This window comes from Thermobia domestica, chromosome 4, assembly GCF_964235325.1.
Source record: "Thermobia domestica chromosome 4, izTheDome1.hap1.1, whole genome shotgun sequence".
NCBI lineage: Eukaryota > Metazoa > Arthropoda > Insecta > Zygentoma > Lepismatidae > Thermobia > Thermobia domestica.
Genome location: NC_137457.1, coordinates 241,824,677 through 241,852,282, shown reverse-complemented (window position 1 = coordinate 241,852,282; position 27,606 = coordinate 241,824,677). Strand labels below are relative to the sequence as shown.

Below are 27,606 nucleotides of genomic sequence, written 5' to 3'. Positions count from 1 at the left end.
ACTACCCATACACTGAGAAAAATTCGTTCTCCGGACAGCGGTATATTGTACAAATATACGGAATCCACTTGCTTACTACAGAAATCAGTAGGGAACAAACGTTATCCGTATGCTACATAGGCCCTGCCCTTAGATGTTACATCATGTCGTTGCACGATGTGGGATATCTAATAGTCTTCCTTATAATATACATATATGTATGTTACCTTCGTCAACTATATGTTATATACGTCCATTTGCATGTGAGATCCTGATAGCCTATATTGTTTCATACGGAAAGTACGTACAGATGGAATTGGAATACTTATGCAGAAAGTATTATAAAACATGCGTTTTCAGTTATACGTTTGCTGTACGTTAAGTCCAAAAACTACAGGATAATACAAATGTAACATACAATTTTACGTATCACTCATTTTTTCTCGCTGTAGTTGTAACGGAAATTATCGAGAAAAATATTTTTTTAAGTTCAGGGGGAAGAGGGTTGAATTCACCGCTCATTCTTGAGTGATTTTAATTCCAAGCACTGGGGATTATGGAAAGAGTGAAAAAAAAAAAACACATTATATTGTATCCAATAAATTATAGAAAATTTACCATTGAAATCTAAAAGAAATGCACGGGGGCTAGGAGGGTAAACCCAATAATTTATTTCTTATTGCTTTTAACTCAGAGCAGAGGGAATAAAAATCGGGAAGCCTCAAATAAAAGTACGCCAAATTACCCCAAAATCGAATACTTTCTAACGAAAATTATCGTTGACCATCCATACATTTTTTAAAAAAATTATGGAGAAAGGTGAACTTAAACTTTTATTCTTGGCAGATTTTAACCTAAAATTGAGGGATATACAAGATGTCATAAAGAAAATATAGTATATACCAACTTTTGTCATAAAAATATTTTATATAGTTTAAATTGAAATATTGTTTTCCATGTACATGTGTCAACTTGCAACATGGGATTGAATTTACTCCCCCTTCCCCCCCCGCAGTATACTTTATGAATTTTAACTCTAAACAATAGCATTATTGCTGCAAGTGAAAGGAAGACACACAGCACGTAACCAGATTCCGCTAGTCTACCGTAGTCTTAACTTAGGAAGTTTTCCCATTGTCTCAAGATGCTGGGTAACACTTTAGCTCCTACTGAGAATTGAAACCAGGAGCTACGTGGGGTCTACTGAATTCAGATTCCCCGCCCTCACTAAACTTCGTAGGTTGACGAATGTTTGTGAACTTTCTTAACACAAGTATATTTGTTTCATATCGAAATGAATGATGTGGCCTAAAAATTGTATTTTATATCTCTAGCACTATCATTTTTTTCTGAGAAATAGGAGGCACTAATTGACAATTACTTAGTCTTTTCAGATGTTGAATAACACAGGTTAAATACTACAATATACGTATAAGACCCCCCAAAAATATTTGGATCCAGAAAATAATAATAATAATAATAATAATAATAATAATAATAATAATAATTGGACGCGTGCCTGGTGTGCTCTAAACATTCATTTAATTATGTAACAATATTTCAAATACAGCCTCTAAGGCCAATTTACAACAGAATATTTTAACATCAATAGTGGAAAAAGGAAAGAAGAAAATCAGGCAGGATTTATGCTTAAAGATAACATCCCGACATTCACCTTGTGGAACCGCGAAAAAACTGGTGTAACTAGTCAGGGTAGCAAGCCACAAGCTTTGCACCTAGGATCTCCCTTTTGCGAAGGAAGAACGCTAACCACTAGCCTACGCTCGTTAGAAATAATAATAATAATAATAATAATAATAATAATAATAATAATAATAATAATAAAATCTTTACTCAATATAGTGAACCAATTGGGGATCTGCCGGGATTAAGAATCAGCAAACTCCGCTGAAATACCCCGTGGCCATGCATCACACAATTTTCTAGCTATTTTGTGGGTTGTATAGAACTGTAAAGACCTGCGTGCAGTTAGCCCCCCCTCATGCTAAATTTAAAATTATTTTTATGTCAATCGTTTGATCATCGTTTGATCAGGTTTGATCAACAATTTTTAACGTTTGATCAGCTTTACTAACAGAAATATAAGCGATATTTAGTAGGGGGGGCTAACTACACGCTAGCCCCCCCTTCACGTCAGGTTCGAAATTTTTTGATGCCAATCGTTTGATCATCGTTTGATCAGGTTTGATCAACAATTTTCAACGTTTGATCAACTTTAGTAACAGAGATATAAGGGTTCCAAAATGGGGGGCCAGCCCCCCCTTCACCTCCGATTCGACTTTTTCTTATGTCAATCGTTTGATCATCGTTTGATCAGGTATGATCAACAATTTTTAACGTTTGATCAGCTTTACTAACAGAAATATAAGCGATATTTAGTAGGGGGGCTAACTACACGCTAGCCCCCCCTCACGTCAGATTCGAAATTTTTTGATGTCAATCGTTTGATTATCGTTTGATCAGGTTTGATCAACAATTTTCAACGTTTGATCAACTTTAGTAACAGAGATATAAGGGTTCCAAAATGGGGGGCCAGCCCCCCCTTCACCTCCGATTCGACTTTTTCTTATGTCAATCGTTTGATCATCGTTTGATCAGGTATGATCAACAATTTTTAACGTTTGATCAGCTTTACTAACAGAAATATAAGCGATATTTAGTAGGGGGGGCTAACTACACGCTAGCCCCCCCTCACGTCAGATTCGAAATTTTTTGATGTCAATCGTTTGATCATCGTTTGATCAGGTTTGATCAACAATTTTCAACGTTTGATCAACTTTAGTAACTGAGATATAAGGGTTCCAAAATGGGGGGCCAGCCCCCCTTCACCTCCGATTCGACTTTTTCTTATGTCAATCGTTTGATCATCGTTTGATCAGGTATGATCAACAATTTTTAACGTTTGATCAGCTTTACTAACAGAAATATAAGCGATATTTAGTAGGGGGGGCTAACTACACGCTAGCCCCCCCTCACGTCAGATTCGAAATTTTTTGATGTCAATCGTTTGATCATCGTTTGATCAGGTTTGATCAACAATTTTCAACGTTTGATCAACTTTAGTAACAGAGATATAAGGGTTCCAAAATGGGGGGCCAGCCCCCCTTCACCTCCGATTCGACTTTTTCTTATGTCAATCGTTTGATCATCGTTTGATCAGGTATGATCAACAATTTTTAACGTTTGATCAGCTTTACTAACAGAAATATAAGCGATATTTAGTAGGGGGGGCTAACTACACGCTAGCCCCCCCTCACGTCAGATTCGAAATTTTTTGATGTCAATCGTTTGATCATCGTTTGATCAGGTTTGATCAACAATTTTCAACGTTTGATCAACTTTAGTAACAGAGATATAAGGGTTCCAAAATGGGGCCAGCTCCCCTTCACCTCCGATTTGACTTTTTCTTATGTCAATCGTTTGATCATCGTTTGATCATGTATGATCAACAATTTTTAACGTTTGATCAACTTTACTAACAGAGCTATAAAAGTGAGATAAGTTTGAGAAAGAAACAATGATAAATTGCCACCTACCAGGGGAAACATTCGGTTATCTACCCAGCGACGCAAATCTGTATTCAACATAGGGGGGGGGGAGTGACGGATAAGACCGTTAGCAATTTTTTTAAGATGTTTAAAATGTTTATAAAGTTGAAAAACAATGCTGTGGAGTATCAGAAAACTAGAATTGTCTTTAGGGATGCGCACGAGACAAGATTTGTGGCTGTCTGGTCTCGAAAATGTTCTGTCAAAGTGATGTCTCGACTCGAAAAACGTATATTTTTCTATTGGAAGAGCCGTGTCTTTACTCGAATTTTGTCAGGAAATTCCTGTCTCGACTCGTCTCGTGCGCATCGCTAATTGTCTTCAACATTGGGAGACCTGCAGGGGCAGATTTGAGGCTATTCTGAGAGGACTTAAATTTCTTCTCACTTTCCTTTGTGGTAATCGGACACAAATAATCATATTTTCCCCAAAACACATTTCAAATCGAATTATTGGGGGAACAGTCCGCCTCAGTTCTAAGATTGGAGGGGACTCATTCACCCGGAGTTTTGCCAATGTATCTACCTATGCAGAAAATTAAAGTAAATCGTAATTCTGTATGCTAAGATGATGGACCAATAAAAATCTCTTCCCTGAAGGAAAATGAGTGCAGAAAGTTGGAGAGTATAAATTCTCTTATTTTCGTTTCAAGTGATTCAAATAGCGCGTTGTTTCACAATAATGAGACAAAGGGAGTCAAGATAGGTATGTAAAACTAACATGAAAAGTTTTTTTTTTTTTTTTAACTCTCTTGGACCATGGAGTAGTGAAGAAACTCCTGAATCAGCAACATCAAATAACAGCTGAAGCATCTTCATGCATCAATTTACGGTAAGTACCGTATTGTGATCTTTCGTGTACAGTCGGAAACAATAATAAGTAAAGGTAGAGGTATAAGAAACAATAGGTCCAACCTATACTTAATATTGTTTCTGACTGTACATCTACTCTTGCTTACTTCTTACTTATTTCTGTATAATTTCCTTGCGTGGACTGCTAACAAACTTTAAACGTTTAGATACTTGTGTGTCCAAGGACGTAGACATTTCGAGACCTTAGGCGACAAATATTTCGGCGTCGCTTGCTCCCCCCCCCCCCCTTCGGTGCCTTCACTTTGATGAAACTTACACCTTTCTTAGTATCTGTTAATAATTATGTTTGCAAGTTTCTACAAACATTGGAAATTATATACAAAAATACATGTTATTATCTTTGCTATTTTATTTCAAAACTTAACTTTCATATTGATGTTTGTAATTTATATCAGATTGCACTACTGTAATACAAAAGCAATGCCGAAGGCGTTATTCAGAGGTATATATTTTTATGCATTTTGTACTTTTAAAGATTTTACATAAACATTATTCTTCTCGTGCTAAACCGAGTACTTCTACCAATATATATAGGTATATAGTGTATTATAATTTATACACTATGTTAAGTGTGGCAAGTGCAAACCATCATATCTTTCACTTACGAGCCGCCACCGCTATCAATTTTACTTTCTCCTCTACCTAGGACATTGTTTAGCTTACTTGGGAAGAACTAAAATATATTTAATTGTTATTTATTTGTAACGGTGTTCGTCCGACGGCATTTTCTTTGATAAGGACACCAGTGACCGCCATGACGTACAAACCAGCCGCAGGTTCCCGTGTAAGCTATTTTTAAAATACCTGTATATATGATTAATATTTTTCGAAGGCAAAAGTAAGGTAACTTTTTTGAAGAGATCAGGGGTGTAGCCAGCAGGTTTAAGTAGGAGGGGCCCTTCGTTTTTGAAGAGGGGCCAGCTACAATGTATAAAACAAACAAACAAAAAAAAACATGTGTTGAAGTTAGTGTTTTTTGAGACCTGAAAAATCGGAAAATTTTTGTTTCCTTCCGGAAAAGTAAAAACACTGGTATTTACCTTATTATTATTATTATTATTATTATTATTATTATTATTATTATTATTATTATTATTATTATTATTATTATTATTGCTTTTTCTCCATAAATTATGTTCCAGGTAGTTTTTATTATGTTTCATCAAGAACTACTGAACCGGACCAAACATTATACCTTTGTGTATAACTATTTCAATTTAAGCCCTTGGACACACAACCTATCTATAAAGGTTACCAAGAAAGTTATATCGCTTTTTCACCCAACACCTTCGAACATCGATGTATTACCTATGGCTAAGACTACCTGGAAGATTAAAGGTAGTCCCCATTAGCGGATTCCATCGCGGTAGAACTTCGTGGAGCGTGAAGCTAAGAAGATATCAAGTGAATTTTGTATATCTACTAGGGATTTGAACTGGCATCCTCTAAGGTGACTGTCCAAGGGATGCAACAGGTGATAATCGTACGGTGCAATGTCCGGGGAGTATAGCCGATGCAATAGTGTTTCCCATTCAAAGCGTAGAATGGTGTCCCGGGTCATCCTTGCCACGTGGGGCTTAGCGTTATCCTGTAACAGGAGGGCCCCCTTGTGATTCAGAACTGCTGGCTCCACATCTTTGAGTTTTCCTTGGACACGGCTTAACTGCTGACAGTACACAGTTGCATTGATGCTCTGACCAACTGGTAGCAGTTTAAGATGCACGATGCAGCGAGCACTCCACCCAACACACACGAGAACTTTCTTCTGGTGCAGTGCCTCTTTCGACTGTTTTGGAACTGGTTCATGGATGCTAACTAATGATGGCGGCACCGTGGAGCTTCGTACAGGTCCCACTTATCATCACATGTCAACACCCTGTTCAGAAATGGCTCGTTCCTCAGACGAGACGACAAAGAAACACAGGTGTCTGTTCGCGTTGCCTTCTGGCCCGGAGTTTAATCATGTGGGATCCATCGACCAACTTGTAGTGTTTCCACAGTTGATGGAGGTGCTGCCGAATGATTTCTTCACTTATATTGAATTGTAGTCCCAGTTCCTCACACGTCTGGCACTGTTAGCCTAAATTGCTGCTTGCAGATCTTTATTTTGTACATGTGTTGGTCTTCCGGCATGTGATGCGTCTTCGAGTGTTTCGTCACCGTCCTTAAACTTGTTAAACTACCACTTCACTATCCGCGTACTCACGTCACCCTCACAAAAGACCTGGCATATCTTCTACTTCACTGCAGCGTCATTTGACCCCAGTTTGAACTCGTACAGCATACACGCCCTTATGATTCTGTGGAGGTCCCATATTCCCTCTGTCCTTACACAAGTTCCCGGAATAACTGAACTGTCACAACCAGTTAGTACGTTGGATATACCCACACCAACAACTGACCTTCGCCTTATCTCCATTCGCATTCAACTCACGGTGTGAGGGCCAATGGATCACATACCTCTACAAAAAGGGACAGAACATTCTTGGCTACCTTTATACATAAGACTGATCTTTGGAATTGCACTTAATTTCTTTAAGATTTCCTGACAAAAATATTTATTTATTATTCGTCACTAAAAAACATAATTATTTTATTAACAGCTATATATCCTGTTACACATCAAGTAGCATTAAAAAGAGCGAGTGAAATCCGAACTGAAAAACTAAAAAAAAAAAAAAAAAAACACGTTATTTTCCACTAAATTTTCCATCTGATAAAAAAATTAAAAAACATTAGTTACATATAAAAATATATAATATCGTTACTAATTAGTTTAGTACCGTTGTTTAATGGTAGTATTTGAAGTACCTTGTTAAAACATTTGACTTCAAACTGTCAAATATGAATCGCAGTAAATTGAAGACTTCGGGGCAAATACCCGTCAAGTCCAAAAAGTGAGAATGTAAAGGAGATAGCTTCACAAGGTTTTCTCGCCATCGGATTTTCTTCAAACTTGACACATACTAGACCGAAAATAAATAGACACTTTTTTTTGTGTCTTTTGGGAAATAAGTTAAGGAGGCCAAAGGGCCCCTTTTCAAAAAGGGCCTCCTTGGTTAAAAGGGCCACATTAAAGAAAGGAAACTCTGCCGATGGAAAGATGACTTAAAAATAGGAAATACGTGTTTTGTCGTTTTTGCGAGAATAGAGTTATAGAGGGCAATGGCCCCCTTCGAAATGATAAAGGACACAACCCTTAGGAATTTGGATTTCCGTGGAATTGCTTGAAACGTGATATGTTCTAGATGTTATATTCCTAAAAAAAAAAACGTCTCAATAGGCACAACCACAAATCACTGACCGTTTGGCTACTACAGGGCCACTTTTTTGAAAACAGCCGAATATAACCACATTCTGAATTTTGGTAAAGTGACTAAAGCCGTGATGTGTTGTGGATATTGTGATCCTGAGAAAAATTTTAATGGGCATAACCACCAATCATTGATCGTTTGGCCACTCAGGGTCACTTTTTTGAAAGCAGCCGAAGATAGTGATATTATGGATTTCGATGAAAATGACTGAAACTGTGATATGTTCTAGATGTTGTGATCCTGAGAAAAAGTTCCCCGCCGTTCGAGGGGGGGCCATTTTAAGACAAAATTTTCTTACTCCATATACGATACGAACATGAAATTATAAATGAAGCATCAAACAGATTCACTGCATTACATAAACAAAACAGCACACAAAAGCTAAATAAAACAAAAATGAGTCGTGGACCCATTTCGGTAAAAAATGTCTACTATTAAGGGCTCTAAAAATAATTAATTCGTATGGCTTTGAGGTTTGTCAATATTGTCCCCTTAATTAATTTGCCATGTATGGAATGGGCCCAGAGGCGTACTAATGGCCCCGCAGACCTTGCCGTGCGGGAGGACCCACAGGTTCCGGGGGCCCATAAAAAGTAAGAGAAAGATGGAAAGAGAGGGCCCAAGAATTAGAAAAACAAGTTTTTCTAGGGGGCCCAAATATGCGTATTAAGACTCCCCCCCCCCCCAGAAGGCATCTAAGTTACGGCGCTGGCGTCATGAAGGTCCACGAAGGATACGATAAAACAATATTAAAAGCTTTACTGAAGTATATTTTGTAATGACCTGCATATCTTTAAGCGCTAATAACTTTTCTTCACTGTGTTCGTAATCACTTTATAGTTTATGTACTGTGAATGTTGTAACACTAAAACAGTTTCTGAAATCTAAGACTTGGGTGAACTAGTATTGTCCATAAGATTTGAGAAATTTCTCATCTCGCAGGCAACACTATCCATTAGCAAGCCTATATGAGACATCAATCTACACCTTGATGTGGGATCTGAACCCAGTGGAGTATTTAGGGGAACTATCGGGCTCAAGCCCCCTCCGAAACAATATCCTAAATATGCCACTGTTTGAACTATGAGTTCCCACTGAGAATCGAACTCGGGACTTCCGCGCAAGGACGAAAGGAATGTTTTTCTAGAAATTACAAAAATTAAATTATGAATTCTTCATTTATGAGTAATTTATTAATTTTTAAGAAGGAACTTAAAAAGTACTTTTACGCATGTAACATTATTTTTTTCTTTTTACGAGTTTTATGGTTTTTATATATATTGTCCAGAAGGGGAATTTAGAAGTTTATCCTTAATAAAAAAAGGAAAAAAAAAAGATACTTTACCTGAGTGTAAAAATCGAAAGCATTTCTAACAATTTGGATTTCATATGTCATTAAAAACCTCTAAGTCCAATAGCATAAGCCTAATTTACTTTGGTGAGCATGTTTTGTTCCAATGGTTTTCCCGTAAATGGCTAAAGAAGTTTTCTTGATATTTTATGGATAAATATTTCATTAGTAACCTTAGATCAAAATTTCTCAACCTGTGGTACGCGTATAGTGGTATTAATAATTAATATGCTTTGTGGTACTCTTGTGGAAAAAGACTGGGAACACCTGCCGCAGAACAAGGTTCGTCTCTCTGAAAAACCTAAAAATGAACGTACACTGATAGGTTTATTTTTTTATTTATTTATTTTTTTTTGTTATTTTTATTTATTTTTTTTTTTTAGACAACGTTTTCCGAAAATCCATTATTTGAGTAATAGCTCTGCAATGTGGCATTGTTTGTGATCTCATTTAAGACATGGGAGCAAGAAACAGCGATACCAGATCAGAAATCCAAAATATTTCTAAGATCTATCGTAAAATATCTGTAAAAATGATGATTTTTTAAAAAATAAAATACGTATATGGGAAAATATTCATAAAAATTTTTGTACTTAACTCAGCCTTCTATTAATTCTTCAACACGTAGACCTATTTAATAGACACTTCCCAAACAGAGCAAATGAAATAATTTTGCAGTATTAAATGACATCACAAATGTCACTAACACAAAAAAACGATGTATTCATATACATGTGAGAATCTAAATTCATGTAGCTGTCATGCAACTGCACACAAAACCAGGCCGGTAGCCAGCCCAAATATGTAGGGGGAGCCCGGCTGAAATTAGGGGGGCCCGAGCCAACCATATTATAGTTCATTTGCAAGTCTGCCGTGAAAATTTAGAGGGGGCCAGCAAAAATTTAGGGGGACGGCCCCCTAGACCCCCTGTATACGGGTCTGCACAAAACTATAAAATATTACAAAAAAAAATCATATGCGAAAAATTCTTGTTTTTCAAAAAAAAATGTAAAATATGTAGATCAACAGATAAATCTATAGACGTGTCAACGCTGGCAACAAAATACGTATAATGCGGTGCTCCGTACTATTTTTTCTTTCTTTTAAACATTACCCTTTGTAATGAGAATTATGCCTCAAACTAGACTCAAGTTTCTTGATTGTGTCATCAAGCTTTCCTTTTCCACACGGCACTAAACTTAGATAATAGTGTTGCAGATAGATGCCGTGACCGATAGATTAAGAGCTTTAGTTCATGGTTAGATGCCATATGAAGAACAAGTACTTATATTCTGTTCGATTATCTGTCACGTTATTGTATTGTTGGTGATTTTAATATATATCACCTGTGATTTAATCAAGGATGGCAGTTGTACCATGTGAGTCCTGTCCGTGTAGGTAAGTAAAAATATACATATAAGTCTATAATAGGGAACGTCTTACTAGATGTCAGTGTTTTAAAACGAAATTACAAACCAGATCTTAAAGTAGTCGTATTGTTTATGAGTTTATTAAGAAATGCAAACTATTTTATGAACTCTAGGTTTAGTAAATTTAGTTATATGTACGTAGTGAACATTCAAGTATATAGAATGATTATTCGTAATCGCTATGCATTACGAATACAGTAAACCCTGTCAATAATGCATAGCGTACCAGTTTTGCATACCAGTTAGTAGAGAAACAATGATCTTGTGAATTTTCATTACAACCCCTTTTAATGTAATATGTAATAACACATTTACTGCCAATGAGCAGTGACTCCGATCAAAGCCGTTCGGCAATGTTCGGACGATTCCGGCAAACAGGTTTGCTAATTTCAATGATTTCATCTTCCAACCTAGTCGTTTTGCTAACAAGAAAAAATTTCAGTCTAGTGGTTGCTGTAAGATGTTCTCAACTAGTGTACATAGCCTGGCTTGGAACCGAATCAAAATCTCTCGCATCAGAAGTATGAAACGTATCTCTAAACCGTTATATTCCTTCTAAAACTATTACAAATAGGTATACATACACCAGTAATCAGGGCTCGAATCAACTAACGAGGGTGCGATGGATTTTCCTCTCTCATCAAGTAATTTCCCCTGATTGTCAGAAAATTTCATCCTTGCCAAGGAAATATTTCCCCCCATTTGAAAATGAAATGAAATTTTGAGTTTTACGTCCCACGCTTGTGCCGGTTAGGCTAAAAGAGACGGTGATAATGAGTAATGAATGAAAATGATGGAATGAAGAAAGTGGGAGGAAACGGGAGAACCCCGGGAAAACCCACGCACACGGTATTTGTCCACCACAAAGTTCACTTGGCGGGAGCAGGGTTTGAACCCGAGACCCCTAGCACCAGAGGTGAACGCTCTACCACTGAGCCACCGCGGCCCCCTTCCCCCCATTTCATATACACCAATGTGCAAAAATAAGCACTTTGTATAGCTATACGCATATCTTGCAAAGTTTCCCATCTCCCTCATAAAAAAATCTTGACTCGAACCGTCAGCAATGGTAGGGTCACTAGGGTCATCCCTTTTGTCTGGGATCTGGGTCTCGCTTCTCAGACCCCATGATCCAGCAGCCCAGACAGACCTGTTGACCCTGAAACAGCTTAAATACCAACTTCACAGCATTACTGCAATATTTTACAATGAATTTAATGATTTCCACTACTCGAGCTTGGATACTGAAGTCTTTGATTCAAGGTATTCATGATATTTCATAATCAATATACCATGTTTTGACTATTTTAAATATACGGTCATTTCATATTTATTCAGCTTCCCATACTTAAAAAAAAGGTAATGCAGTGCTTTTGAACACAGGCTACACAGAAAGATTTAATATACACTCATTGACTCGGTGGTAGAATATCTCTTGTATTCTACTAAGATCTACAGGCTCGCTCGATTAAATTTTGACGATACCTCGTAAAGAAATCACGTAGATTTTTTTTTTCATTTGCTTGGTCCTCCTCGCACGTTTGTACTTCGGTAGATGTTGTAGTTTTCTTTCAGTGGAATTATTGACACGCAGACACACACAAGAGAGAAAGAAAATCAACAATTTAATGAGAACAGAGAGAGAGAGAACGTGAGGGAAAATTAATCATGGTCGTTAGAATTCGATTAGTAGCCTAATACACACACTTGTATATGAGATCTTTCATTGTCTCGGGTCATACCGGGTCATCGAATAGCGGATCTTGACTTCTTCTGGATCACTAACTTTGTGACCTGTTCCATTACTGACACACGCAACTTAATCAAGAGAGGGGTTCTAATTATATATACATATATATTTATTAACATCTTTCATAATATTTAATTAATAAGAGCAATAAATAAAATGAATTTATTTCTTATTAGCGGGGTCAGTTGCGTACGTACAGTTGCATAAGAGGGACGGGCTCAAGATCCCAGGTCCATATAGTTTCTCAAGGATCTTTTAAATACATATCATAATCTGATATATATATATATATTATATTATATTATATAATATCTTGTTCAAAGAGGGAGTTAAAATCCGGAAACCCTCCTTTGCGGACATCACTGAGCGAGTTTCTGGGATGTTTCATTCTGTATGTAATAAAATTCTGATAGATTTTGAAATTTGACCTACTCTGTACAAAATTTTCATGATTTTTTTTAAAGGTATTGGTCGGAAATATTGCATAGCATAAAGTATTCGGCTTCTGTTTGGAGCTAACCTATTGTGTACGGAATTCCCTAACGCCGTCTTAACGCATGACCGAAAGAATACTTACCATAAAGAAACATGCAAGTTTGTGTATGGTTTTACCAATAATTTGCAAACCTAAACCACGGTAGAGGTCTAAACTTTAGGGAACCAATATTGTAATTTAAAAATGATAGATTTATTAGTTTCGGTTTCAATAGATTGGTAAAAGGGGGAAGATGAAAACAAGTCTTGATGTACTGAATAATATTTCTCTCTCTTACCGTTTTCGTTTCTTGCTATTAATTACCGTTTTTGTTCGAAGGAAATCAATGCTGAAACCGTAAATTGTAGTTAATTTCTACTACTTCCTGTTTTAGTAGAGAGTTTCGGGCATGGGTAAAAGTGGGTCTGAAAAATTAGGGGAACGGTAGGTAGCGGCATGACGTCACACGTTCCCGCTGCCTATCTTTGCCTATTGTAATATTTTACGAACTGGGGAGACGCTGTACTATTTTTTCGAAGTGGGGGACAGCGACCCTTTATGTACCCTTCACTTTTACCCCTGGTTACGGGAGGATATGGCATCTATACAGTGAAACCTGTCTTACGGACACCTCTCAATAACAAACTCCTCCGTAATACGGACAGACCTTTTTGTGCCTTGAAAAATATATGTATTATTATGAGGGAGAGCCCTCCTTTTTAAAGGCAATCACAAATACGGACACACATAGTCTTGTCCCTTCCCCCCCCCCCTTAAAGTTTTAGAAATCTCTTCATAACGAGCAAGAATAACTCCTGAATTATAAGTATTTAGCATTGAAAATACTTTCAGTAATTTGAAAATACAGTAAATCTTTAATTGCTTACTTTAATTAATCCAACGGTTACAAGCAAATGTCAATCAGAAACGTGTGTCCGTAGGATTATATGGCAGACACCTATTGCAGACTTTTTACCAATAAATTTATAAACGACCAAGACTAGTTATTTTCTGTCTATACAGTATTTTCAGTATTTAACAATAATGTCGCATTTTCTGAGAGGGTTTCTCTTATTTTTAATACAGTCAGTAAGTGAGTTAAAAGACTTCCATAGTATGGCGTGAATTTGAAAAGAAAAGTTATCACCCAAGCATTATATTTTGCTGTAACGATAGAAACACAATTCCCAACTATACGATTTATTTCTTTAGAAAAAGGGATTTAACACTTAAGTCTTCCAGTAATTCAAATACTGAGTACAGTATTTCGGTATTAGGCGTGATGCATTTAAATTGCATCAGCTTTAAGAATTCTAAATTTGTGTAACCTCTATGTACACGGACACCTCTCATTTACGGACAAATAAGTACGTCTCATCGGCAGAGACGGATTAAGACTTTTGGGTCCTATGTTATGAAAAATTCCAGCGCATAAATTTTCTTTGCTGCCTTCCACAGCCTCATAGGCTTATCGAAACACCGAAAACTATGCTGTAATATTTTAATATGCTCCAAGTTTACAATAATTAGTTCAATTACATTCATTATTAACGGTTAAATGCTCATATACTGCAATGTAACACACAAATGTCAAATACAAGCCAAATGGTCAACAGTCCCTGCAAAAACACTAATAGAGTGAAAGGAGAAAAATCATATACAAATAGGTAAAACTGTACAAGGCTACAATGTTAGAAAAATTTTCTTCCTACATTTTGGCTCTGCAAAGGATTCTATTATGTCATTAAACGTCATTGAAATGACTGAGATATTTCAAAGGATTTGTCACCACAAGTTAATATGTAATTTGGTGTGTAATAGAGGCCCAAAATACTCGCTTCCTCACAAATTAAGTACCGTGAAGACGCTAGTGGAAGAAGTCAACTCTAGCGATACCGCGAGCGTAGCGAGCGGGAAAAAAAATAGCATGGGTCTGAACAGGCCCGTATCCAGGGGGTTCTAGGGGGGCGGGCCCCTCCTAAATTTTTTGCTGCCCCCATAAAATTATCACGGCAGGCTTGCAAATGAACTATAATATATATGGTTGGATCGGGCCCCCTCACTTCAGCAGGCTCCCCTACATTTTGGGGCTGGCTACCGGCCTAGGTCTGAAGCCTATAATATAAGGTGACTGCTATATTTTAGTATTAAAGAGAGGGATTTTCTTGGGGGGGGGGAAGGTATGAACCTGGGAGACCCGGAGCCTGGACTTCATTGGCTCCGCCCTTAATCCGCTCCTGCTCATCGGTGTCCGCAATTGGTTTCATTTTATTTGGAATACTGAATCATCATCATTTTTGTTTGTTTGTTTGTTTGTTTCCTGTTATATCTTACCGTTCTTCCTGTGTAACAATCAGTATTGAAACGAAAAGGTACATTTCTGCCACTTCCGCTTACAATAGAGTATTTAGTGCATATATTTAACCTATTTTCGTTATTCTAAATTTATATCAAAAACCGATTTCTCGCTCTTTGAACGGTTTTACTCTATTGCTATTAAGAATGAAACCGAAAAGGGTAGATTTCTACCACTTCCGGTTGAAGGAAGACGATACCGTACGATCGAAAGTAGAACCTGTTCTTCGAACGCTCAATACAAACAGAAAACTATTGCTCTCTATCTTTTACCATTCTTGGTCTGGTTCCTGTTGATAGACATTTGAACAGGTTGATAGATAGACAGACAGAGATAGTCTTTCTTTAAGAAATAGGCCTATTTCCATTAATTCCGAATAGCATAGTTTGGAAGCCTAAAAAATGATCTAACCGTAAGAAAATAAGAATGATCTTTTTAGACTTCGAAATTAGGATTAAACTATCAGACTTACCACCCACATTATGATTATAATTTACTTGTAAGTGTTCAGTAATGTATTTCGTTATTGGATTTAATTTACTACGATCATAAAGTACATCGTATATATAGTACCGCACACCACGTAGTTGCAACGCATACCGTATCTGTTTACTTGGCGTTTTTCATACCTGTCTTGTGAAGAGCTGCCATCTGTGGGTAATTTTCAAACTACCCATTTCTTCACGAAGTCCTAGGGGATACGAAAAATAGTTTGAATTATTTTTTAAAAAAAGTTTGTTGTTAAATACAAAATCAAGCGAATGGACTACATGGGAGAAAATTATATGCAGGAAACTTTACGTTTAAGTGGGCATATTAATTGCATGATACAATACTACAATAGTATTGTCAACGGCTCGGCTCACGGCTCAGTCTCCGCCGAGCTGAGCCAGCAGCTCATCCAACTGAGCCGGCTTAAGCCCTGGAATCAGCTGAGGCGAACCGATGGCTCACCTGAGCCAAGCTGAACCGAGCCGGTGGCTCGTCGGAACAGAGCCAGCTCCAGCCATCGGCTCAGTTAAGGCGAGCCGAACCGAGCCCATGGCTCATCTCACCCGAGTCGGCTTGAGCTGTTGGTTCAGTTGAACCGACCCAAACCGGTGGCTTAGGGCTCGAGCCAGGCCGGTTTCATTTGTTATCAATCAGAGCTTTCTCATTTCCTACCAGTATCATTGCGTCCTTATATTATCTACAACAATTATTATCTAGCCCTATGTAATTTTATTTTCCATTATAATATGTCACTACACAGAAATGATATTGAAACAGATATCTGAGGAACAAATGAAGTGTAGAAATGAAAAAGTTATCCTCCATCTTAGATGGAAGAGAATGTAGCCTAAATACTAACGTGTCAAAAGTTAAAACTACAAATTATCTTTGGTAAAATAAAGAACTTTGATCAATGTTATATATAGCTACTTGTATATCTTTCGAGTCATCGTCTGAAGAGACAAATTGCACTATGTGGCAACGTCGCAAATAAAGAACCATAGATTAAATGTACCGATTTATCAAATAATTATATTGATTCTTTCCAGATGGCAACTAAAGTCGATATTGATTGATACTAGCATCACTTATTAGTGTAGCAATCGATTCAACTGCTTTGTTGAATTCGTAGAGTAACGCTAATAGCTCCAAGTTAATCTGCGACGTTGCCACATTATGAAATTTTGATTCCCCATAGCGGCTGAAGAAGGCCCCGGAGGGCATTCCATCATATAACATTTTCGCTTTATTTTGACCTGTAGAGGAGTGTTCTGTGGTCCGTGGGTGCCATTTTTAGAACACCCGATATATATATTATCCATAGCAAATGTAGCGATGGGAAACAAAAACTGTATAGACAAAAAATAAAATAAAATAAAAAATAATAATAATAAGGAAGGTATCAACTTAAATGTTATTTTATTTTTCTCACCTGTGTTATCTACTCACATACCGTAATTGGGTACAAAAATATAAAAATTGTGCTTTCATGATGTAGTACAATTTACATTGTTCTGCAAAAAGTAGAAAAGTTATATTTCAGAGATAGAAGTCTGTAGTTCTGTAGTAATTCGCCATGCTGAATTCCAATCAAAAGCAGAATTCGCGCAGATTCACTCCGAGTGTGCCCCTGACGACCCTCTTACTGAAGTTTATGCCGGCCTTCCCTATCAGACTTTTCTATAGGTAAATTATTTATTCACATTACTTATTTTGCAATTTTAGTGTAAATACTTGTTTTGTTACGTAATATTTAAGAGAATCACCGAAGCTCAACCAACCGAGCCGGTTCGAGCCCACGGCTCAGTTGGGTCGAACCGATGGCTCACCTGAGTCGAGCCGAACCAAGTCGGTGGCTCATCACAATCGAGTCGGTTTGAGCCATCGGCTCAGTTGAGCCGAGCTGAACTGAGCCAATGGCTCATTCCAATCGAGCCGGCTCGAGCTGTTGTCTCAGTTGAACCGACCCGAACCGATCCGGAGCTCGAGCTGAGTCGGTGGATCAGGGCTTGAGCCGAGAGGTTTGCCTTCACTATACTACAAATAAACAAATGAAATTTACTCGTACGTAAATTAAACCACACGTTCCATGGAAAACACAATTAAGTGTACAGGCGCGCACCCAGAAATTTTTGTTTGGGGCTCCAAGCTTTGGAAGAAGATCCAATACTACAAGCCACTACGCCTGTGTAGTAATTATTGAATGGGTAGATATTATTCTGCACGCGAAAAGATAACAAGTAATTGTAAAATACTTCCACCTATATTTTCAGGGAAAAAATGATAGAACTAGAATGCTTTTATAAGAGAAAGAGCACAGATGAAGTGTAAGATCAAATTTTCATACTACATCAACCATTTCTTTGTTAAACAATTATAGTTTTGTTGAGAAAGTGTACAAAGAGGCCTATATGTTGAGTTAGGACGTTTTGGGGGACGGGTCCGGACCCACTGGACCTCTCATGGATGCGTCCCGTACACCAGTAGCAGAATTAATTATTTGTTCTCACTTAAAGAAGTCATAATATTCGTTGGGTTTAATTTGTTTGTTTTTACATATTCAACCAAATCTTCATTTTCATTCATTTCGTGGATACGTTATTAATATTTGTTCACATTTAATATATTATAAATTTTCAACCATTTCGGAAGTTTCAGATGAGGTTGGTACACGGTGTCTCCACACTTCATCGGCGATCTCGTCCCCGAGTTTTTGTGCCAATCTCCCCTGCTGCTGCTCTCTGTGTAACCGAAAAAAAAGTTAAAACTGCTTTCTTCAGTCTGCAAATCTGTACAACACTAAAAATTATTCTGCTATATTATTTCTGATTATCCAAACAAAAGTTTTGAAACTTGCAATTTTTACCATTGTTTTCAATACAGTTTTGAAGGGGGATAAACCTTTGTTTGAATTATCCAATATTTCGAATTATCAGGGCTTGAAAAATCCATTCGTCTACTCGCCACTGGCAAGTACTTTTTTTTTTTTTTTTTTTTTTTTTTTTTACATTTGGCGAGTATAAACACTGTGACTGCAAAATGGTGTGACTAGAAGTTTTTTTGGTAGGCTAGTTACTTGCAAGCAAGATTTTTAAAGCCCTGCGAATTATCCAATTTCGAATTAGCAAGATTCTGTTGTACACAGGGGTAAAAGTGCGGGAGAACGCGGGCGGACGCCGTCCTCCCACCTCAGAAAATATGTACGGTGTCCCCCCCAGTTCCTAAAAAACAATGGGCAAAGATATTCAGGGAGACGGCGTGACGTCATGCCGCTAACTACCCTCCCCCTACCTTTACAGGCCCACTTTTACACCAAGTTGTACACACTTTGTGTGCACGAGCTCTCGATTGAAAATTTGAACTATTTTTTCGAATTATGTCATTCAACTTAACCTTCACGTTCCCTATTAAGGAATATAATAAAGATACATATAGTAAATTGTGGAAGTATTACGGTACTTTAGAACTTGGCTTTCAATTTTGTGTGGGTGTGGGAGATTCAAAAAGTAGGGACTAGCTTCTACCGAATGAAATTTTTATTTTGGTGTCTTGTAAGTTATGTTACAATGCCATTTAGGATTTTTTTTAAAAATGGTTAATGAAAGTAATTAATTATGAAAAATTAGCGGAATGAGAATGTAGGACGGAAAGGAAGAAACGAAGAAAACCTCACGATATCCACAGTCATATGGTATGAGATCGAACCAAGAACACTTAACAGAAAAGATGAACGTTCTACCACTGAACCACTGTGCCCTTGACTAGCATCTAGTATAAAAATAAACTCTGCTTGTGCTCTGCTAAGCACAGTAAAAATATTCACGGCAAGAAATTTCAATTTTGCCCGCTGGGGGCAATGTTGCCAGATCTGAAGATTAAAAAGTAGCGAGGTTGTTCACCAACAGCTGTGGATTGAACTATTTGTAGTCCGTGCATAAAAATGAATTATTTTGCAAATATACACTTTTACTAATCACATTATGTCGTTTTACTTACCGTTTTTATGGAACATCTGGAGTTGGAAAGATGTCGGATGTCGGTTAGCAATGGTCAGGCAGCGACCGCAGTTTTTACTGTTGGTGATGGTGTGTGTTAGGGTAAACATCATACACTGCTCCACAAAACTTAAGCAACCCGAGAGAACGTGGTATAAGTGACGTGTGGGGCCCATTCAACACTGGTTAGTGACATGCACATACACAGAGGCACACAAGCAAGGCGAACACCCACTCTATATCATAATCAGCACCGTTGCAAGCGCGGTGAACAAATTATGCCATGAGGCGTACACCACAGCCCAGTAGTGTCCGAGGCTCCAAGCATTGAGTTAGTGGTTCTTGTGTGGGGTACACACCTTGCAATGGCTGGTAGACGACATTTGAGTGTCTTTGACCGCGGGCGAATAATTGGTCGGTTGGAATTGGGCCGATCGCAAGTGGAAATGGCGCAGGAATTCAACGTGAACAAAAAATTGTGTCGAGGCTGTGGAGTCGCTTCCAAAATGGAGGTGAAGTCAATAGACGTCATGGAAGAGGCCGTCCGAAGAAGACGTCGGCCGTCGATGACCAATTTCTCACAATTGCTGCCAAACGTAACCGTCAAGCTTCGTGCTCTCAACTGGCCAATGAGTTGTTTCAGGCTACAGGACAACGCGTGAGTCGTGAAACTCTTCGTTGGCGGCTTAATAGAGCAGGACTGTATGCAAGAAGGCCTGTGCTGTGTGTGCCATTGAAACTGGAGCGCAAACGTGCGCGTTACACATGGTGCCAGGAACATGTTGCTTGGGGGAACACCAGTGGGGGCGTGTCCGATGAGTCAAGGTTCAGCCTGTCGTCTTATTCTGGTCGGACTTTAGTGTGGAAAGAGCCAGGAACATGCTATCATCCAAACTTCATTGCTGAACGGCCGTCCTATGGCGGTGGTTCCATTATAGTGTGGATGGGAAAACGGATCTCCATATTGTGTAACATGGCATTTTGACAGCACAACGGTACCGGGATGAAATTCTCAATACACAAGTGCGCAATTTCCGCGGAGCATTTAGCCCAGACTTCCTATTCATGGATGACAATGCCCGCCCACACCGTGCACATCTTGTGTCCGAGTATCTGGAGTGCGAAAACATTACGCGTATTGCATGGCCTGCATATTCGCCGGACTTGAACCCATCGAGCATGTGTGGGATGCTCTTAGGCGGCAAATAGCGCAGCGCAGTCCACCAGCACGCACTCTCCCTGATCTGCAAACAGCTCTCCTCGAGGAGTGGCGCCAACTGCCACAAGACTTGAGCAACACTCTGATTTGGAGCATGGAGGCCAGATGTCGTACCTGTATAGCTGTTCGTGGTGGTCACACGCCATATTGACTGCCTATGCCCTCGCACAATCCAGCTTCACCTGTTGAGGTATCGTTGTGCTAAACTTTTTGGTCACTCTGTACATCCTAACTGTATTGTTCGTCTTCACTTTTGTTGCATTGTGCATCTGGACCCTCTGGTTGTTCATTATACTTGGTTCAGTGTTCGTGTCGTTTTATTTTCTGCCACTTTCTTCGAGTTGCTTAAGTTTTGTGGAGCAGTGTACTTCGTCAGAAGCAGTAGAACTGGAGTGTGCAATGAACTGGTCAGACTGTGACAGTGTAAAATGGGCGACCTTTCTGATTTCTAAGAAGACGTGTTTGTTTAAGCCAGTTTTGTGAGGGTTTGAAATACAGTAAACTTTACAATGTTTACAGTATGCTTTTTCACTGTTATTTTTCACTTCTTTAATTCATTTGATAAATTCTTTATCTGGAAGCCATTTATTTTGAAAGTTTTCATTGTAATTCCACTTAGTCATTATGTTAATGTGGTAAATTTAAAATGTCCACGTTTATTCAGTTTCGTATAACTATTAGACCTATTCATTAACTGAGGTAGCAACACAGTTACTTTGCAACAACACAAACTCAACATAAGTCTAGTGTTGTCAGATCTGGGTATTAAAAATTACTTAAACAAGAATTGAACTAGTATCGAACATATTAGTTTTAGTAAACCTATTGTTCATTGTGGATAGAACCCTAGTAGCAAGAAAGCGTTCGGTCAGTTGGCGAGTGCTTGGCTTTTGGCTTTCTACGCTTGCACTTCAAACGCATGGTTTCAAACAATCTGCCTTTTGTTGTAATTGCAAGCGATGCTTTAGGCTCTTCGCAGAGCGTCATATCATCACTGGCCGTTTATTGGCTTTTGATTTGACTTGACGTGTAAACGCTTGCGTCAAGTTTGAATGCAAGGTTGCATCAAGTTTGAATGGAACATTGAATGCAATGTTGTCCCCATGTAACTTCGTTACTGGAATCCAGCTTGCGGCATGCTTGCACGTTTTCCAAGCAAGCTGGATACAAGCTTGGCTGACTTGCAATTCAAGCTTACAGCAAACGGTTTACAAGTTGTCTCTGCTACTAGGGAATACTCAAGAAACAAAACTTTTGTTGTACGGGGTGATTTTTTAAAACTCATGGATTTCTTTTGGGTCTAGAATTGCTAACTGAAGTCCGATTTTCATGCGGTTTGTAGCAAATGATCAAGGAAGGATGGGAGATTTATGGAACTATGTTTACTGTTTAAATTTATCCAGGGTAATGTCGTCCGCGCCTCAAGAAAAACGGCACATATTCGCCAGTGTACCTTATAATTTGAATTAGGTACGGTGTGGCATGGAGAATTGAGTTTTCTTTATTAGATAATAACTTCGTCAAGGTCAATAAAATACAGGAAACCGGGCCGTTGTATTGGGAATTGTGCTGTACAGTTCTGTGCTACTGTGTGAGCATGATCAGGACACTGAGAACAGTGTTCTCTTTGAAGCAACATGAGTTTATCGTTAAAAGTTTTTGGAGAACAATCTGTTTTGCTACGCAAAGGGTATTTAGAAACAAATTTGCCTCACTTTCTGTCCCAGACAAGAACATAATATGGTTGCTAGTGAATAAATTGGAAGAAACATGATCGCTTCTAAGTGAGACAGGGAAGCATCGGACCCCGCAGGCAGGTGTTGTGGAAGATGTCAGTTATAGACTCTTTACGTCGCCCAAAAAATCTCTTTGTCCTTTGTCTCAAGAAACCGGCTATAGCTATTCAACATGTGATTTAAGGGTGTTAGCGCTAACACTTAGTTTGTATTCTCACTAACACTTTATTTGTATTCTGTAATTTCAAAAATCCAAAACCTCATTCCAGTTGTAAGGTACACTGGCGAATATTTGCTGTTTTTCTTGAGTCGTGGACGATATTACACCGGATGCATTTAAACCAGTAAACATAGTCTCATAAATCTCCCATTCTTTCTTTATCATTTGCCACAAACCGCATGAAAATCGGACTTCAGTTAGAATTTCTAGGCCCAAATGAAATCCGTGAGTTTTAAAAGAATCACTCTGTATTATATAAAACTAAGTGCATTCTTAAGAGTTATATCCTGCAGATAATTAAAAGTAGCCCAAAAAAGTAGCGTGCTGGCCAATTTGAAATTTTGGTAGCGTGGACACCTAAAAAAATCGCCCAATTTGCTACTTACAACCCAATCTGACAACACTGGCTGGAGAATGCATGCTGCCATCTAACGGGACGATATGTAACTTCTAATATTCTACAATTATACACCTTTGCTTCTATAGTAACAAAATTGGAATATGGACAGCCACCATTACCCATGAAAATATTAATGGATTAGCTCCATTAACGAACTGAGCAGCTGAAATAATTGCTATAGCTATCTATTAAAAAAACTCAATAATTATTTGTTCAACAGATATCGTGCGGAGTAATATACGAACCTATTAACATTATAATCTTACAAGGCTCACTAGCGTGATCCCAACAGTAAACACTAATAATATTGTAGAATTTCCATGCCACTTCTACCACCGCCCTTTCAGAGTAACTGGATAAAAATCTCCGAGAAAAATTAAAGCCAACTCATAGGACAAAATTTTCCTATGAATTACAAAACCTTGTCGACTTTAAAGAAAACACCTTAATAATCTGCGATTTACAAGATTAATATAGCGTTGACTCACCTAGCACATATGTGGTGCTGGGCCGCGGTGGCTCAGTGGTAGAGCGTTCACCTCTGGTGCTTGGGGTCCCGGGTTCGATCCCAGCCTCCGCCAAGTGAACTTTGTGGTGGACAAACACCGTGTGCGTGGGTTTTCTCCGGGTTTTCCCGTTTCCTCCCACGTTCTTCGTTCCACAATTTCATTCATTACTCATCATCATCGTCTCCTTTAGCCTAACCGGCATAACTGTGGAACGTAAAACTCAAAGATTTCATTTCATTTCATTTTTTCATATCTGGTGCTATGTGCAATGGAGTCACAGAGGTTGTGGATGGTGAAATATCACACTATTGTGCGTGAAGTGTGAAGATCACTCAATATCACTCAATATCACTGAAATATCACTCAATTACGTGAGACAGAGGGTGGGGTCGGAAATCTGTGCTGGATTCATGTCTACGAAATGAACTACAGATGTTCAATTAATGTTCAGCATCATCCTAATATTCCTGAAACCATGCCGCTACAGCTCCAGCTGTATGGACGTATTTTCAACCAGAAATATGGTGTTATTGCACAGAAACAACTAGACCATAAGAAGCAAGGTCCGTCGACCCTACTGTTCCGCGCTTTTACAGGTCCCTTCCTAACTCGATGTTTCTGCGTAGCCACTTTCTCCAGCTGTAGTGTGACGTCACCGCGGTGAAGCAGGGACAAATATCGTAGGCTAAGCCAATGTTCCGCCATAGTAATTTGCAAAGGAAAACAAGTTTTAAAATGCGATAAAAAATAGAGTACATACAGATACAATACGTACTTACTTTAGGATTGTGCAGCACTTGAAGAATAGCTTTGCATCCACTATCTTGAAAGCATCCTTCTTCCGAAGTTCCCGTGTTTTTCTATTCAAAAACCGAATTCTGAAGAATGTCCTAGTCTTGTCGAATAGTTTCAACATAGAAGTGTCTTTCTTAGGACATCAAATGGTCGGCCAATCACATTCTTTTGTTTTCGACTTTTTTTTTTTTTTTTTTTTTTTGTAAAATTTTCAAAATACATCTTATTTTTTGTTGCTTCCATCCACCGGGAAGAAGGTAAAATGAGACCACAACATAGCCTCACATGGCCATCATTTAACTTGGAAAGAATTGCAACTATGTTTAATCCTAAGACTTCAACTTTCGATATGATTTCGAAGTTTAAGTTTTACTCATAGTCTTATCGGAATCTTCATACATTGACTGTTTCCACACATCTATCAAGCGTCGAATCATTGCCACCTGGACACTTCTGTGTCATTCCAAAACTAAGTAAACCTGTTCGTCATAGGACACGCGCCCATTATCATTCATTTAATCAAATATAAGCACTGAAAATTTCTTCACACTCTTTAAGCAGCGCCCTCGTTCCGTCAAAATTTTCAAAACTGGTGTAAGAATACCACGATAAAATGGTTATTTTTGTATGCAATGTCGAAGTGTTGACACATTGGGTACGCGGATTAGAACATGTAACCGCAGATGATTGTATAATTTATCACTGTGGCGCGTTGTGTTAATGCACGAGTAATATCTTAATCAGTCCATCTTAGTTTTTTCTTGCCATTTATTAACATATTTACGTGGCCCTGTATAAAACTTTTTCGTAACATATCCACCACCGGTTATTAACCACTCTATTGAAACGATCACAATATTATATTTTAGAACCGGTCTTTGAAATTAATTCTTTATTATATTTGCTTTCTAATTCTTTTAACTTCGTTTGTAAATATAGACTATTATTTTGGCTTTGTACATACTGACAGAGTTTAGTTTTTCGTTGGGCCGCGGTGGCTCAATGGTAGAGCGTTCACCTCTGGTGGATGCGTCATTGGTTCGATCCCTGCGCGCCAAGTGAACTTTGTGGTGGACAAACACTGTGCGTGGGTTTTCTCGGGGTTCTCCTGCTTCATCCCGCTTTCTTTATTCCACTATTTCATTCATTTCTCACCATCACCGTGTCCTTTAGACCACGGCCGGCATAACCATGCGACGTAAAACTTAATTTTATTTCTCGTTCTCTTCACGCAAAAAGGAAAGTTATTCCTTTAGTTCATGCCCCTCACTCTTAACAAAACAAACGGAGTTATTTTTTGTTCCGGTCATAATAGTTATTTCATCTGACTGTACCCAAATGCTTGATTTGTTTTTACTCTAAACACCTAGCTTTCGTACACTTATTTCTTTCATTATTTACAGGAACACGGTTCCGTATGACACTGATAAGTTCAATGAAGGCACAACATCGGTTTAAACTTATTCTTGAGTGGAATATTTAGAAACTCACGTTTTAAATCACGTTTATAAACTTCGGGAATAAAATGATCGGAATAGACGCTGGCGTAGGTGTCTTTCCGACAACATTTCTCTTGCCAAACTTTCCACAGAGGATCCGGAACTCTTAATATGTCTACTATGATTGCAACAAGTACTTATCGTACAATTCGACATGCTTATAAGCTAACACGAACACTACAGTAATTATTTTTTCTCAATACAAGAAAACAAGAATCATTCGCTTTCCTGCAAAAATCAAACTAACAAGCATGGGTGAATGAGAAGGACCTTGGGCGAAAGCTGTTTCTGCTCCCGCGGTGACGTCACGATTTTACTACTTCTTCGGTTTCCAAAGAAGGGTAGTTATGACGCGACCTTAAAAGAGGGAAGGAACAGTAGGGTCGACGGACCTTGCATAAGAAGTACATGGTTCCCTAAAATGGCGAATAATCACGGGCTGTGATGCGACCGGTAAGCGTCAATACAGAATTAACTGAAAACTAGGATGTTGAAGTCCACAATATGAACATAGCCGCCGCCATGTTTCACGATTGAGCGAAGACACTGCGAATCATTCGCTTTTTCCGGCCCCATATAAACATCGTCCGTGGTTTTAAATAAGGCAAACAAGGACTCATTCGACCCCCTTCCAGCCAACAGCGGTCCATGTTACATGTTAGTGACATCACTGATGTCATGCTAAAGCGTTATAGCCCTTTATCAACGTTTCGGTTTTGCTGTGAGTTTTGTAGGCCGCCATCACTCGGACATTGTCCCTCGTAATACACTCAACACAATTATATTTTCGTTACGGTCGCACCAGGGATAAAAATGGATCTGAAAAGGTAGCGGCATGATACCACGCAGTTCCCCTACCTATCTTTGCCCTTTTTTTTTTTTTTTTTTTTTTTTTAGAAATTGGGAGGATGCTGTACATATTATTTCGAGGTAGGGGGACGGCGTCTCCCGCATTCTCCTCACTGTTACCTTTGGGTCGCACTACATAACCAAGCGCCAACAGTTTTCTTTGTTTGTAAATCAGAGGGGCTTCTATTTTATAATACCACCATCTGCTACTTTTATTGCACATTTTTCTTCTACTGCTTTTTATGTAGTACAGAGTTTTCTCTAATAATCCCCAACAGCCCAGCACTGCGATCGCTACCTGACTGTTTCGAACCCAAATATCTGACGTGTTTCCATTAAATGGATAAGTAACTGTATATTACGATTGAGTCTGGGTGTAAATAAAATCAAATTAGTTGCAGGATTGGATTGATTGGATTTATCGCTTCTTTGAAACACCGAGGCTATATAAAACGTGAACCTACAGGTTAACTTGGAATCAGAACCAAATATACAGTATCAGTACTTCCGCAAACAATCAACCCTAGTTTTCCCTACCAAAGGCTTGAATATTAATTAAAGCAGCGTTTCCCAACCGGTGTGCCGTGAATGGGCCGCTGGTGTGCCGCGAGGAATCGAAACAAAATTATTAATTTTATAGCAATCAAAATGCAAAAGGTAGGGGAAAATATATATTTGTATTTCACATTACTATGAATCTACAATTTAAGTCTTATACCATTTTACTGTTCTGTACATTTCTAATGTTGAAAAAAATGATTATCATTGTTATGACCATTATTGCTTCTTTATTATT

At 38.4% G+C, this 27,606-nt stretch overlaps 1 protein-coding gene across 2 annotated transcripts in view; it reads left to right on the top strand.

Annotated features, from left to right (window-relative positions):
* Positions 1 to 27,606, top strand: part of LOC145683937 (proton-coupled zinc antiporter SLC30A2-like) — a 163,109-nt gene that overhangs the window by 49,070 nt on the left and 86,433 nt on the right. The window contains exon 1 of one of the 2 annotated variants that reach the window (XM_081755632.1): positions 10,303 to 10,483. The exons of the other annotated variant lie outside the window; for it this stretch is intronic. Within the exon in view, the coding sequence (XP_081611758.1) occupies positions 10,449 to 10,483 (35 nt within the window). The 5' untranslated portion in view covers positions 10,303 to 10,448. Of the gene's footprint in view, positions 1 to 10,302; positions 10,484 to 27,606 lie in introns of those variants that run through there. 2 annotated transcript variants of the gene reach the window in all.